The 11,596-nt window shown below is 37.9% G+C and overlaps 1 protein-coding gene across 1 annotated transcript in view; it reads right to left on the bottom strand.

Annotated features, from left to right (window-relative positions):
* Window positions 1-213: 213 nt before the first annotated feature.
* CDC14A (cell division cycle 14A) overlaps window positions 214-11,596 on the bottom strand; it is a 223,504-nt gene continuing 212,121 nt past the window's right edge. The window contains exon 16 of the mRNA XM_006882446.1: window positions 214-243. Coding sequence (XP_006882508.1) covers window positions 214-243 — 30 coding nt within the window. The remainder of the gene's footprint in view (window positions 244-11,596) is intronic.

The raw sequence follows: 11,596 nt of genomic DNA, 5'->3' as shown, positions 1-11,596 counted from the left end.
GTTTCAGTGCATCATCCAGAAGGCTCTGGTTTCAGTTCTCTTAAACATCTTATCCTTAGTGCTTTCTTTAAGCTGTCAATGTGCTTTGCTTTCCCATATTCCCAAGAAGGCAGAGATATCCTCCAGCGAACAGCTGCTTTCCCTCTACACAGCTCGTCCAGATGAAGTAACTGTTTCTAAGAGTGGTACAGCTTTCTCCGAGGCGGCAAGGCCTTAGTAATGAACATATTCAGACTGAAGGGACTGTACAGGGGGAGAGACATAAACTGAGGTTAAATTCCATCCCTGCTAAAACTTGTAGTAGATCACACAGCTTCTTCCTTCAACATAAGCAGTTTAGGTCTTGCAGAAGCAAGCATAAAGAAAAAGCTGATAAAGATTGGAGGGAAGGGGTTGGTGGGCAGGAATCACAGCATTTGCTACAGATGTTAACTAAGTAAGAATGAAATATTTAGCTACATAAAGTGACAACAACAAAAAATTACATTTCTTAAGTTCTCAATGGGGAATAAAATTTCAAACTCAAAAAATCTCAAACTCAATGCCATCAAGTGTATGAGGTTGTAAATCACATGAGAAGAGATTGCCAACCTTTCTCCTGAGGAATAGGAGCCCTGGTAGGTTTGAATCACCAAAGAGGCATGGCCTTGGGTTAACAATGCAACTCCCTACAGATTAGGATACCAGAGAGTCTCCAATTAAGAATCAGGGATAAGTTATAAAATGGAAGGTAGTATTAAACTGGTTTCTAAGGGACTATTTCCCCCATAACACTGACATTCACTCAAAAAACATTAAATATTGCTATCTCTGGTGCATACTGCTCTGCAATCCCAAAGGCATGCAATTCGAATGCTCCAGCTGCTCTTCGGGAGAAGGATGGGCTATCTCCTCCTGTGTGACGTATTGCCTCTGAAAACCCGCTGGAGGGTCAACCAGGAGTCAGTCAGTTCTGACTTGACACCACACATATCAAAAGTGAAAATTATTCAAACAAATGTTCATTAAGAGGAAGGCTTTTCATTTAATAACTACTTACCGATGGCTTGGAACATTAATTCTTTTAATACAATTGAGTTAGCAGCCAATTGAACAAATTCCTTAATAGTGTCCCAGTTTAATGACAACCTTATAAATCCTTTCCATTAAGAGGGACACAATACACTACTAGCTTTGGACCGAGGCCCAAAAGCATACACTGGAAGTCTTGCTGTCTATATTAAACAATGGACCATTTTCGAGGAAATAAAATAATGCAAATTCTTCTCACAGTCTTGAATTTAGATCACAATATATATAAGGAACATTAGAATGTATAACAAGAATGCATCAATAATAGATGCAAAACCAAAGAAAAAGACAAAGTCTGCCCACCAATTATTTTTTTGAGTAGCAAATAGCACAGTTATAAAGGAAGAACATGAAGAAATCTAAAATATTAACTTTTCATATTTGCAAAATTCTTCTATACAATTGTGGTTTAAAAGGTTTAAAGCTTTTCCTCCCCATTTTTCTTACCTTTTCCCCCCACCCAGTAACTATTCTATCCAAATTTGGTGTTGGTATTTCATTAAGAAATTACTTGTAAGGCTGGTCCATTTTGTGATGCTATAGAAACCAAGTTAGTTTTTCTTTTTTTAATAAAATCTGTTGTTTAAAGAACTTTCAAAATTAATTACTGAAACTATCTTCTTTTTCAGCTTCAAAATCCCAGTGAACCATAATATACTCTGGTAAAATACATTTGCTAAGTCAGTGCCCATCAGGACAATGAATCAAAAGGTCATGGTCTCCACTTTTGGAGGCTTGAAAGCTGAAACCAACCAGAAACAGACCATATTGTTTTAATAGACACAAACTGGAAAGACAGACACCAGCTTTCAATATAGTTACATAAAGTAAAATTAACACTGTACATAAGCATTAAGCAAGAAATGGCAGGGAAAGGAGAGAGTTCTGAAGAAGACAAGTTTCAGGGAAGACATTGAATGTCAAAAGCTGTTAGCGAAGGGCTGGACAAGCTGTCTTTCTTGCCATGGACTATTCTACATTAAAGTTTCAAAACAAAAGTGTGATGATAAAGAATTAGGAGACCGTAATAACTCAGGTGGCTTGGTGGTAAGAAGCTATGCTGCAATCTCAAAGGTACGACGTTCAAATCCACCAGGTGCTCTGCAGAAGAAAGATGGACAGTCCTTCCTGGTGATTAACTGGGTCTGAAAACCCATTCAAAGGTCAAGTGTGGGTCAGTTCTGATTCAATGGCCCACAACAACAACATAAATATAACTAAGTCCACAACATAAATATAGGAAATAAGACCCTGAGAAGGTCCAGTGAAGCTGGTAGGAACTTCAAAGTCCAAATGCATTTAACTTATGGTACATCAGTTTTCATATACAAGTTACACCAACCCTTAATCCTAAACTCATCACCATTGAGTCCATTCTGAGTCATCATGTCTCTATAAAAACAAACTGAAAATTAATTGAGTCAATATTTACTCATGGGAAGCCACCAGTAGGTTTCAAACACTATTAATTTTAATGAAAAGAAACGTCTTTATTTTTCTCCATGGAATGGCTGGTGGGCTTGGCATGCCAAACTTTCCATTAGCAGCTCATCACTTAACCTACTATGCCATCAGTAATCTTGTATAAGAAGAGTAAAACTTCCCATGGGGTAGAAAGCAGCTGCTCTATGCTAGAAAGATGGGCAACCTCCTCTCTTGTGACTTAGTGCCTCTGAAAATCTGATGAAGGGTCAGCTATGAGCCAGTTCTCACTCAATGGCACATAACAACAATAATCTTAATGGAAGCAGACTCCGAAACCTCAAAGTAGCTTGAACTACAACCTTTATTTGCAGCTGAATGCTCTAACCACTGGGCCATCAGGGCTCCCCTCAAGTCATTCAAAGCTCACTGCTATCTAGTCAGTGATTCCACAATCATAAATCTTAATGGGAAGCAGTCACCTTTTTCCTGAGGGGCCCTGTTGTTGTTATGTGCTGTCTTAAGTGGATTCAAGCCACTTGGAGACGTTGGGTTAGCTGTGCGACATGCTGTAGACAATTCCATTAGGGCTCCTTTGAAATGGCACTCTCCTTTTACTAGTTGCTTTTCCTGTTTCTTCTGAAGTCAAGCAAATAGTCAAAGGATGGGTACGTATCCTAATTGCAAAAATATGTGCTCTAGATCATCCAGTGCTTTCTTGGCAATATTTCACTTTTGGCTTTGTTCCATTTAGAAGAGGTATTCATTCTATCATAGCTAGGAATTAGAAATGATATATACCTGCTGAACCAAAAATCAGAAATAATGTAGCATAACGAAGAGTTTCTTCCATTTATGGGAAGTAAGTCTTCAGCCAGAAGCTTTTCCTTTGGCACAGCAGAGCTCACAAACTATGCACAGTGTTCAGTCCAGGCTTCAGACACCACTCATCATAATCCCTTCCACTTCCTCAATCCCCTCGCTTATGTTTCCCAACTGGCCTCTGCAAACAAATGAAGACATGATCTGGCCAAAGAATGGACCTTCTGCCATGCTCGGTAATCCATTTAACCAACCATTATTGAACAACAATTACACATAATAGGCCCCAGAGGATGAAAAATACAATACCAAAGTTCTTGGAACAAAATATATTCTGTGGTTTCTTAATATGGGGAGAACAAAAGAAAAAAGGGTTTTACCAAATTGCTCTTTCACCAGTATTTTGCAACAGATTCATCTCCTTTTATTTACGAAAAGATCTCAGTAGAAGTGGACTTAATGGAAAAATTGTTAAAGTCTACTGGATTTACTACAGTGCAGGAAATTATTCAATACGGCTGTTCCAGCTACCATCCTCTATTTTGTGATGTACTGTAAATCCTGACCTCTGTGTCTGTGGTTGTGGTCCCACTCTGGAGTAACTTATCATTCTTAGGAAGGTGAAGGGTCAGTGTAAGAGAGAAAGGCTCTCAAGGCGACAGACTGATACTGTGACTATAGCAATGGGCTCAGGTATGCTAGAGAAGATGAGGATGATACAAGAGAGGGCAAGGTCCAGAACTGCTGTTCATAGGATTATTTTTGAGTGGTACTCAACTTGACGGCACCTATGACAATCTATCTTAATAAAGCAGGATTAGGGTAGGATGCATCTTGGCTTCCTATCTTCTTAGAGGATATAATTCAACCTCAGTTCCCTTACGGGTGTGGTCTAAAGACAACATATAGAAATGCTCTGGGAAGGGTCACCCTTTTAGCTCTGGCTTAGTTCAGTCTGACCACAAGACCGTGAGCCCGAAGCCTACTCTCTGACCTGATTCAGCTGCCCCCGAGAAAAGCTGCCTGTCCTTCATCAGCCCTGCGGCCGTAAGAGTCTGGAGAGCCCTACAGACTAAACTTGATCAACAGATGTGGTATTTGTGAGTAAATAACTGTGTGAGCCACTTTCCTGATGATGGTTTTGAGTCTTCCGACATACGGCAGAAACATAGGGAACACAAAGGCAAAGAAAGGGCGGAGAAGACGACTGAGGGGAGGAGGAATAACTGATGGCAGAGATAATGGAGCGGTGTGGCAGTCTGCAAAGAGCTGGACATTTGACACACTTCCACCCTTGTGCTAATCCTTCGAAAAAAGGATTTGTGCACCTACTCTCTTTGAAAACTAAAATTAAAAATTTCAAGGCTTTCTCTCACTGGTGGGCTGTTAGATTTTAGATTTTAAGTACAATAAGCCAACGTGATAAGACTGTGTTGAGTGTATCTCTGGCTCATTTATACTTGGCCACAGTAGAAACCTACAGGGAAAAAAAAGGTGACTGCTTTCTTCTTGAAGTCTTAGCAGAGGAAAGGTAGACCACCTTAGTCTCTAGTTTCACCTAATACACATCACAGCAAAAATTTCCTTCATGTTGGTTGTGTTCAGGGGGTGGTAGATTTTCAGTTTTAAGACTACCAACTGCAGAAATGTTTCCAAATGCCTATATATACTAAAGTTACTAATAGCTCAGAAAAGACAATAGCCAGTATCAACATTTTAAATTTTTATAGTAAAACTGAAAATTTTGCACTCTATGGTTATTGCTATTATGTGCTGTTGAGTCAGAATCAACTCACATTTGATCCTCCAGTGCATTTTCAGAAGCTGCAAACTTCATGGAAGGAAATTGCCCATTCTTCTAGCACGGACCAGCTGGTGGCTTCAAACAATGTGGCTTTGGGTTTGTGGGAAAACTCCTTACTAGGCACTGGAGCTTCCTTTTGCATTCTATAGACAGTATTACTATTGCTGTCTTTGATATTTTATAAGAAAATAGACTAATCCAAGTAAAACTCTTTCATAATCTTAATAAACTAGGTATTTAATAGGTTGGTCAATTATTTGAGGTACACATTTACTGAAGACTTTCCATTGCAAGGTGTATTTCTAAATGCCTAATATGTATTAACTCATTAAATGTTTAAAAGGCACAAAGAGGTTAAATAATCTGCCCAAGATTACATAAATCGCAAGTGGTGTAGCTGGGTTTAGAAGCCCAGCAACGTGACTCTAAAGCCCAAACTCTAAACATATATATATTCTAGTATCGCTATTATACTGACAAAACTAATAATGACCTAAGGTAGAGTATAGTCTTGAATGAGTAAATAAACAGTACATTAGAGCAAAAATGTCCTATCTATAACACTGGACAATCAGATTTAAAGCCTTAACTAGTCAGGATACTGAAGTACAGGTGTTGGAAAGAAAAATTTTATTTTACTTTCGATTGTTTCTGGAAATTATTTTTTTTATTTAGTCTTATAATCTTTTTAAGTATACTTACCTTTATAAGCACAAATTGTATAAATTATATATATTGTATAAAAAACCATTATAGTAGAATGAATACGAGGATCCAAGGGGGGAGGGTGGAAGCAGAGGGATGAGGATGTGCCAAGGTGGGGCAGTCTGATTAATCGTGGAGTTGTACAATTTTATGGAGGGGGGCGGGGAGGAGAAATGGGAAGATTATGGTCTGAAAAACAATGTATTTAAATTTTATAAATAAACTAGTATGATATTTTTTAAAAGCCTAATATTTGAGCAATATGAAAACTGGAAAATAAGAGAGGTAAATGCCTTACACTTGCAGCTTCCAATATATTAGTGTTAAAATATGAAATTTTATCAAAAACTGGTATTCCCCTTCTGATAAAAGCAACTAGATTCGACATAAAACAAAAGTGTGGAATAAGGAAATCAAGACAATCTGTACCGTTCTAGAAATTTCTACTAATCTGTTTTGGCAGATGTGGGCAGTGACTTTAAAAAATTAGCTATTTTGGAGGTGTTTCTTATTTAAATACCCCAGTTACCTAATCCTGGGGGAAAAGAATTCAATAATTGTAATTCTGAAATATTGTGAGGACAGATAGTATTTACAAATGGAAGCAGACTACCAGAAACAGTAAATTTTAAAAAATAACTAAAGATTAAAGTCTTTGTCAGGAACTGAATGAAGCAAATGGTTTAGTGTTCAGACAATTTGGGCCAAAAGACCTGATGGACTAGAATATTAACATCCTACTGGGCTGAAATCCTGACTCAAAATCGCTATGGGCTTTTTGTCTCACAGAGATTTCCCCATTGTACCAAGTGCCTCTAAGGAAAAAAAGAAAGACTCTAAGAAGCACTGAATTAGACTAATCCCTAGACTGAGTTCCAACTAAAGCAAAAATAATATCGCCAGAGAGGAAAAAAAAATCAGAAAATTGGTTTACTGGCACAGATAATTAAAAAGGAAAAATAAAATACAAATTGAAAAAAATCTTACTTTCCATCTAACTCTTCAGTGTTTTGAGTTTTAGCAAACACACACAGCCCCAGGGTCAAAGAAATTTATCTACAAGTGTTTCTCTTTATGGAAGTGCAATAGCTTCTTAATTTTTTTTTCTATTGCTTGGAAGTTAACACTAAAAACAGGTATTAACAGATATTTCCACAAATGTGACTTCCAAATACTGAAAAGATTTGCTTCTGCTAATACAGTAATTATTTTTTTTACTATTGCTACAAGAAATAAGCTGAATAAGCTTTTGTTGGCATCCTATTAATTCAGAAGCCTAATGATAGTGATAAAATCCACTCTAAAGAGGACATGTATACATTTTTCTATAAGGTTTTCTAAGTGTTTCAGGGATCCCAAGATGTAATGAGCCTGTTCTAGTTAATTAAAATTCTATATAAATATTCTTGCACCTTCCTACATGATTTTTTAACAGATTCTTTTTTTTCTGGGGGAATTTAAACTGTGCTTTTCAATAATCACAAAGAGCTCAATTTTAAGATGACAGATTGTTGACACCCAGCTTCACTCAGCCAATCATTACATAAATGTTTGCAGTTCCTCTGAATACTAAAATTATATTGATGTAAGCTGGTTATAATTTATTTTCTCTTATTTTAGTAAAGCACCATTTCTGGGGAGGGGGCACCAACTCTCAGATTACTGTATATTAAGGCTGAACAATTGCTTTGATTGTTGTTTGCATTTCATTTGCTAACAGTGACACATGGGTTTCTTTACATCTTAGCTCTCTGCTTAACATTCATCAACCTAGGTATATGTCTCAACTCTTAGTTTGGGAAGTATTTGTCAGATGTTTTCTATACCATATACACTCATACACTCACGTACACACACTCTGGGGAGTAGCTGGGCAGCACAAATCATTAAGTCCTTGGCTATTCATTTGGCAGTGCAAGTCCACCCAGAGGTGTGTTGGAAGAAAGGCTTGGGAATCTTCTTCCAAGAGATCCCTGCCATTGAAACTCCAATGAAATAGCTCTAGTCTGATACACGTGGGGCTGCCATTAGTTGAGATCAGTTTAAAAACAACTTATTTGAGGTTCACGTTCACCCAGAGACATGCAGGAAGAAAAGCCTGACAGTCCATTTCTGAAAAACCTGACATTGAAAACCCTTTGGTATAGTGCTCTGCTACGACATGAGTGCAGACTGACTTTGTTTTTGGGGTGGGACAGCCTTGGTAGCTTAACAACGGAAATTGCATAAGGGAGAATTTAAAGGTAAAAGAAGCTCGAGGCAGAAAGAAAATGTAAAAGATTATAATAATAGTCCATAAAGACACCTCAAGAATGGTAACAATGGTGAAAACAGAAGCTAGACAATTCAGATAAGATTTAGTGACTGGAGTAGCAGGGGGGAAAGCACAAATAGTATCAAAGATGATTCCCAGTTTCTAATTTGGATGAATAAAGGTGCCCTTATTGAGGCAGTAAACAAAATGAGGAGCAGGTAGTATAAGAATGTAGTGGCCCATGAGAAGGCCAATGCTCAGGTTACCTGGATAGAGCAGAGCCGAGGTTAGAGCCTTGTGAGGAAACTAGTACTTAAGGGACAGGCACAAAGGAAGACTTATTAGTGAAAAAGATTCAAGGGGGAAAGGAAAAACAGGAGAAAATAATACTTTAGAAATCAAAGCGAAGAAAAATTACAGGAAAAGAAAATCTTGGTGCTTAATAATATCAAATATTTAAGAAGCACTAAGAGGATTGAGAATTAACAAGAGACTGTCAGATCTGGTCTTGGAGATGTCAATAATGATCTGTGGCAGAGAGTCCCTAGAATGGGCTCTCGGCTACGTACAAAATGGCAGAGAAGCTCGGGAAAGATATGCTGTTGTTATTGTCTTAATCAACTTGGAACCAATTCATAGCTGACCCTCTGGTGCATTTTCAGAGACAGTTAATTGCACAAAAAAGAGACTGCTCATCCTTCTTCCCACGACAACTATATATATACATATATACGCACATCCACTCCCTAAACAACATGCCTCCAGAAACTCTATGAACTTTGATAAATGTCCATAGGTGTAAAGGGGCTTCAAGCCTTTTGTTCATAGGGTTGCTATGACTCATGCTCAACTCGAAGGCAATCAAAAACAACAAATAAATATATATAGATACTCAAGATAGGGCAGGGTTCAAAACTGTGGTACATAGGGTCACTGTGAGTCACAAATAACTCGACAGCACATAACAACAACATAAGATACACTACAGTATAAGCAAAACATTTTTCCATTTTTATAATCAAATTGATTTAGGTTCAAAGCTTTTATTGTCAAACTGATTTATGTACAAATTATGGTACTGCTATCTATTTGTGGTGCAATCTCATGAAAAGCATTTAATCTCTCGGACTCACCACTTTTTAATATTAAATTTAAAAAACTTCATTGCTATCAAGTCTGGCTTTCAGAGGCTGTAAATCACATCAGAGGAGAATGCCCATTTTTCTCCCATAGCAGCGGGTAGATTCTAATTGCTTGCCATTGGGTTGGCAATACAATTTCCTACCCAGTAGACTACTAGGGCTCCAGTTAAGATCTTTATGATAAAGGCAATAATTCTTACTACTTCTGGCATTTAAGTACCTATTTATCTAACCATCTATGCAACAAATACTTAAAGAGCCCTTACTATATATGCCAGGCACAGGGCATATAACTATGAAAATCAAAGGCATAGTCTCTGCCCTCAAGGACCTTTTAAGATATCCATTAGAGGAAATAGGGACACATTGTTCAAATTCAGGAAAAGAGTATTGTGATTGAGGTCAAGGTAAAGTGATGAACAGCTTAGGGGAGAAGCACCATGACCTGAGGCAGATTTTTGAGGGTCGGGTAAGGGCAATGTCTAAGAAGAGCAATTCTATGATGTGTCTTAAAAATAAAACATAGCAAAATTCAAGACAGATACCTCAAGTAATTTCAATTTAATAAAATACTTCCACCCCACCCACACCATAATCACATGCCCCTCATTTCTTAGGCGTTTGAAAACTCTGAGTTTCAAGGAGTGAAACTGATTTTTTTCACAGAAAGTAGGGCAACCAAAATGAAACCTGGGATATGACACTGGGCCATAGAAACTTCCAGACTCAGAGAAAGAACCAGATAAATAAAAAAATGTTATCTTTTTTTTTACCATTTTGTCACATCCATAAGGATTTCTTAAGATTTATTCTTGTTTTCTGTGTTAAAGCATTTAATGATAGAACAAGGAAATCATTTTTACATTTTTCTGGGGGCTGAACTACTGCATAAAGTGAGCAAGCAATTGCAGCTTTCAAAAGAGATGCTAATTGTAGCTTTTAAAATATTAGACTCCCTCTAAACACCCGCCACCCTGGCCCTTAAGTGTTGCTGGGTCTTTCTTAAAGGTACTGAGAGAATACTGCATGGAAGCTTCATATCCTATAGTTAAGGATTTTAAAGCACTTTTGCCCAATAATTTAGTCCTAATTTTTCAAGAGCCATGGCTCTCATATTCTCAGAAGCACTGGAAGGATGAGCAATCTTATTTAGATGAAAAACCTACAACAATTAAAAAGCCTGCACTGTCCCAAAAGGGGAAATAAAAACATACAGCCTCCTACTTTACAACACATAAAAAGGGAATTTCCATGTGAATTCGGCCTTTCTGCCAACGAGTCTGCAAGGTTAGGACATGGAGCATTCTCCTCTTGGGGAAGTTTTCTCAAAGATAAAGGAAGAGGGTCTGCTGAAGAGACTCGCTGCTTTTCCTTCCTGGGGTGAGGGGGGAGGCAAAGTGAGGAAAATGTTGTCATGCTGGAAATTCTATTTATAAATGCTTTTCTTTACAATAAGATGGCAAATTTAGGAGGGAGCAAATGGGAGTAGCAGCAGCTGCCCACACAGACTATTACTTTAAATTCAATTATTGGAAAATTACTCTATTCCAGCCAGAAGAAGAATGAGGGGGAGGAGAAGGAGGAGGAGAGGTGAAGAGAAAGAACAAAATATGGAATGAGACCAATATTAAGTTATATAAAATCACCAGGGGGGAAATCAACAATCGCCTGAAGAATTCTGGGCTGCTACCAACAAAGAGAAAAGCATAGATCCCGGATGGTCCAGAAATGTTCTTGTCAAGCTACCAATCCTACCAACAGCCAGGCATAAATACAGATCACACAAAACCTTTAGTCATGAAAACCAGAGGCTCCAAAGACAATTATCTGTGTATTTATACGTATGACAGCTTTTCTGAAAATGGAAAGATTTGTAATCTCTTTTTTTTTAAAAAAAGGTGATCTATAAAACACAGTGCTCATTATAATCAGCATGCCACAGTAGAGACCGAATCAATTCCTGCTATGAAGGGGGGGTGGGGGAGATGTGCTTTCTTCTGGCTTGCTATTTACATGGATTTGAGTTTTAAAATACATGTGTATCCAGTGGAATACTGTGCATCACACAGGAGCAATGACTTTGTAAATTATTACCTAACTTGGGAGGGACTGGAGAGTATTATACTGAGTGAAATAACTCAGTCCCACAAGGACAAATATTGCCTAAAACTGTGACTGTAGTATGTGTATAAGGATCCAAGGCAGTGGGAGAGGGTGGAAGCACAGGGATGGGGAGGTGCAGAGGGAGGGGAAATTAATCATGGAGTTGTACAATTTTAAGAGGGGGGGAAATTAGAAGAATCCATTCTGGAAAACAAATTTTGAATTTTGTAAGTAAACTAGTATAATAGAAAGAGAGGGAGGAAGGGAGGGAGG

This window comes from Elephantulus edwardii, unplaced genomic scaffold (genome assembly GCF_000299155.1).
Source record: "Elephantulus edwardii isolate Elephantulus edwardi_28Jun2011 unplaced genomic scaffold, EleEdw1.0 scaffold00020, whole genome shotgun sequence".
NCBI classification, from domain to species: Eukaryota; Metazoa; Chordata; class Mammalia; order Macroscelidea; family Macroscelididae; genus Elephantulus; species Elephantulus edwardii.
The sequence above is the reverse complement of the archived record's forward strand: the minus strand, read 5'-3'. Positions and strand labels throughout refer to the sequence as shown.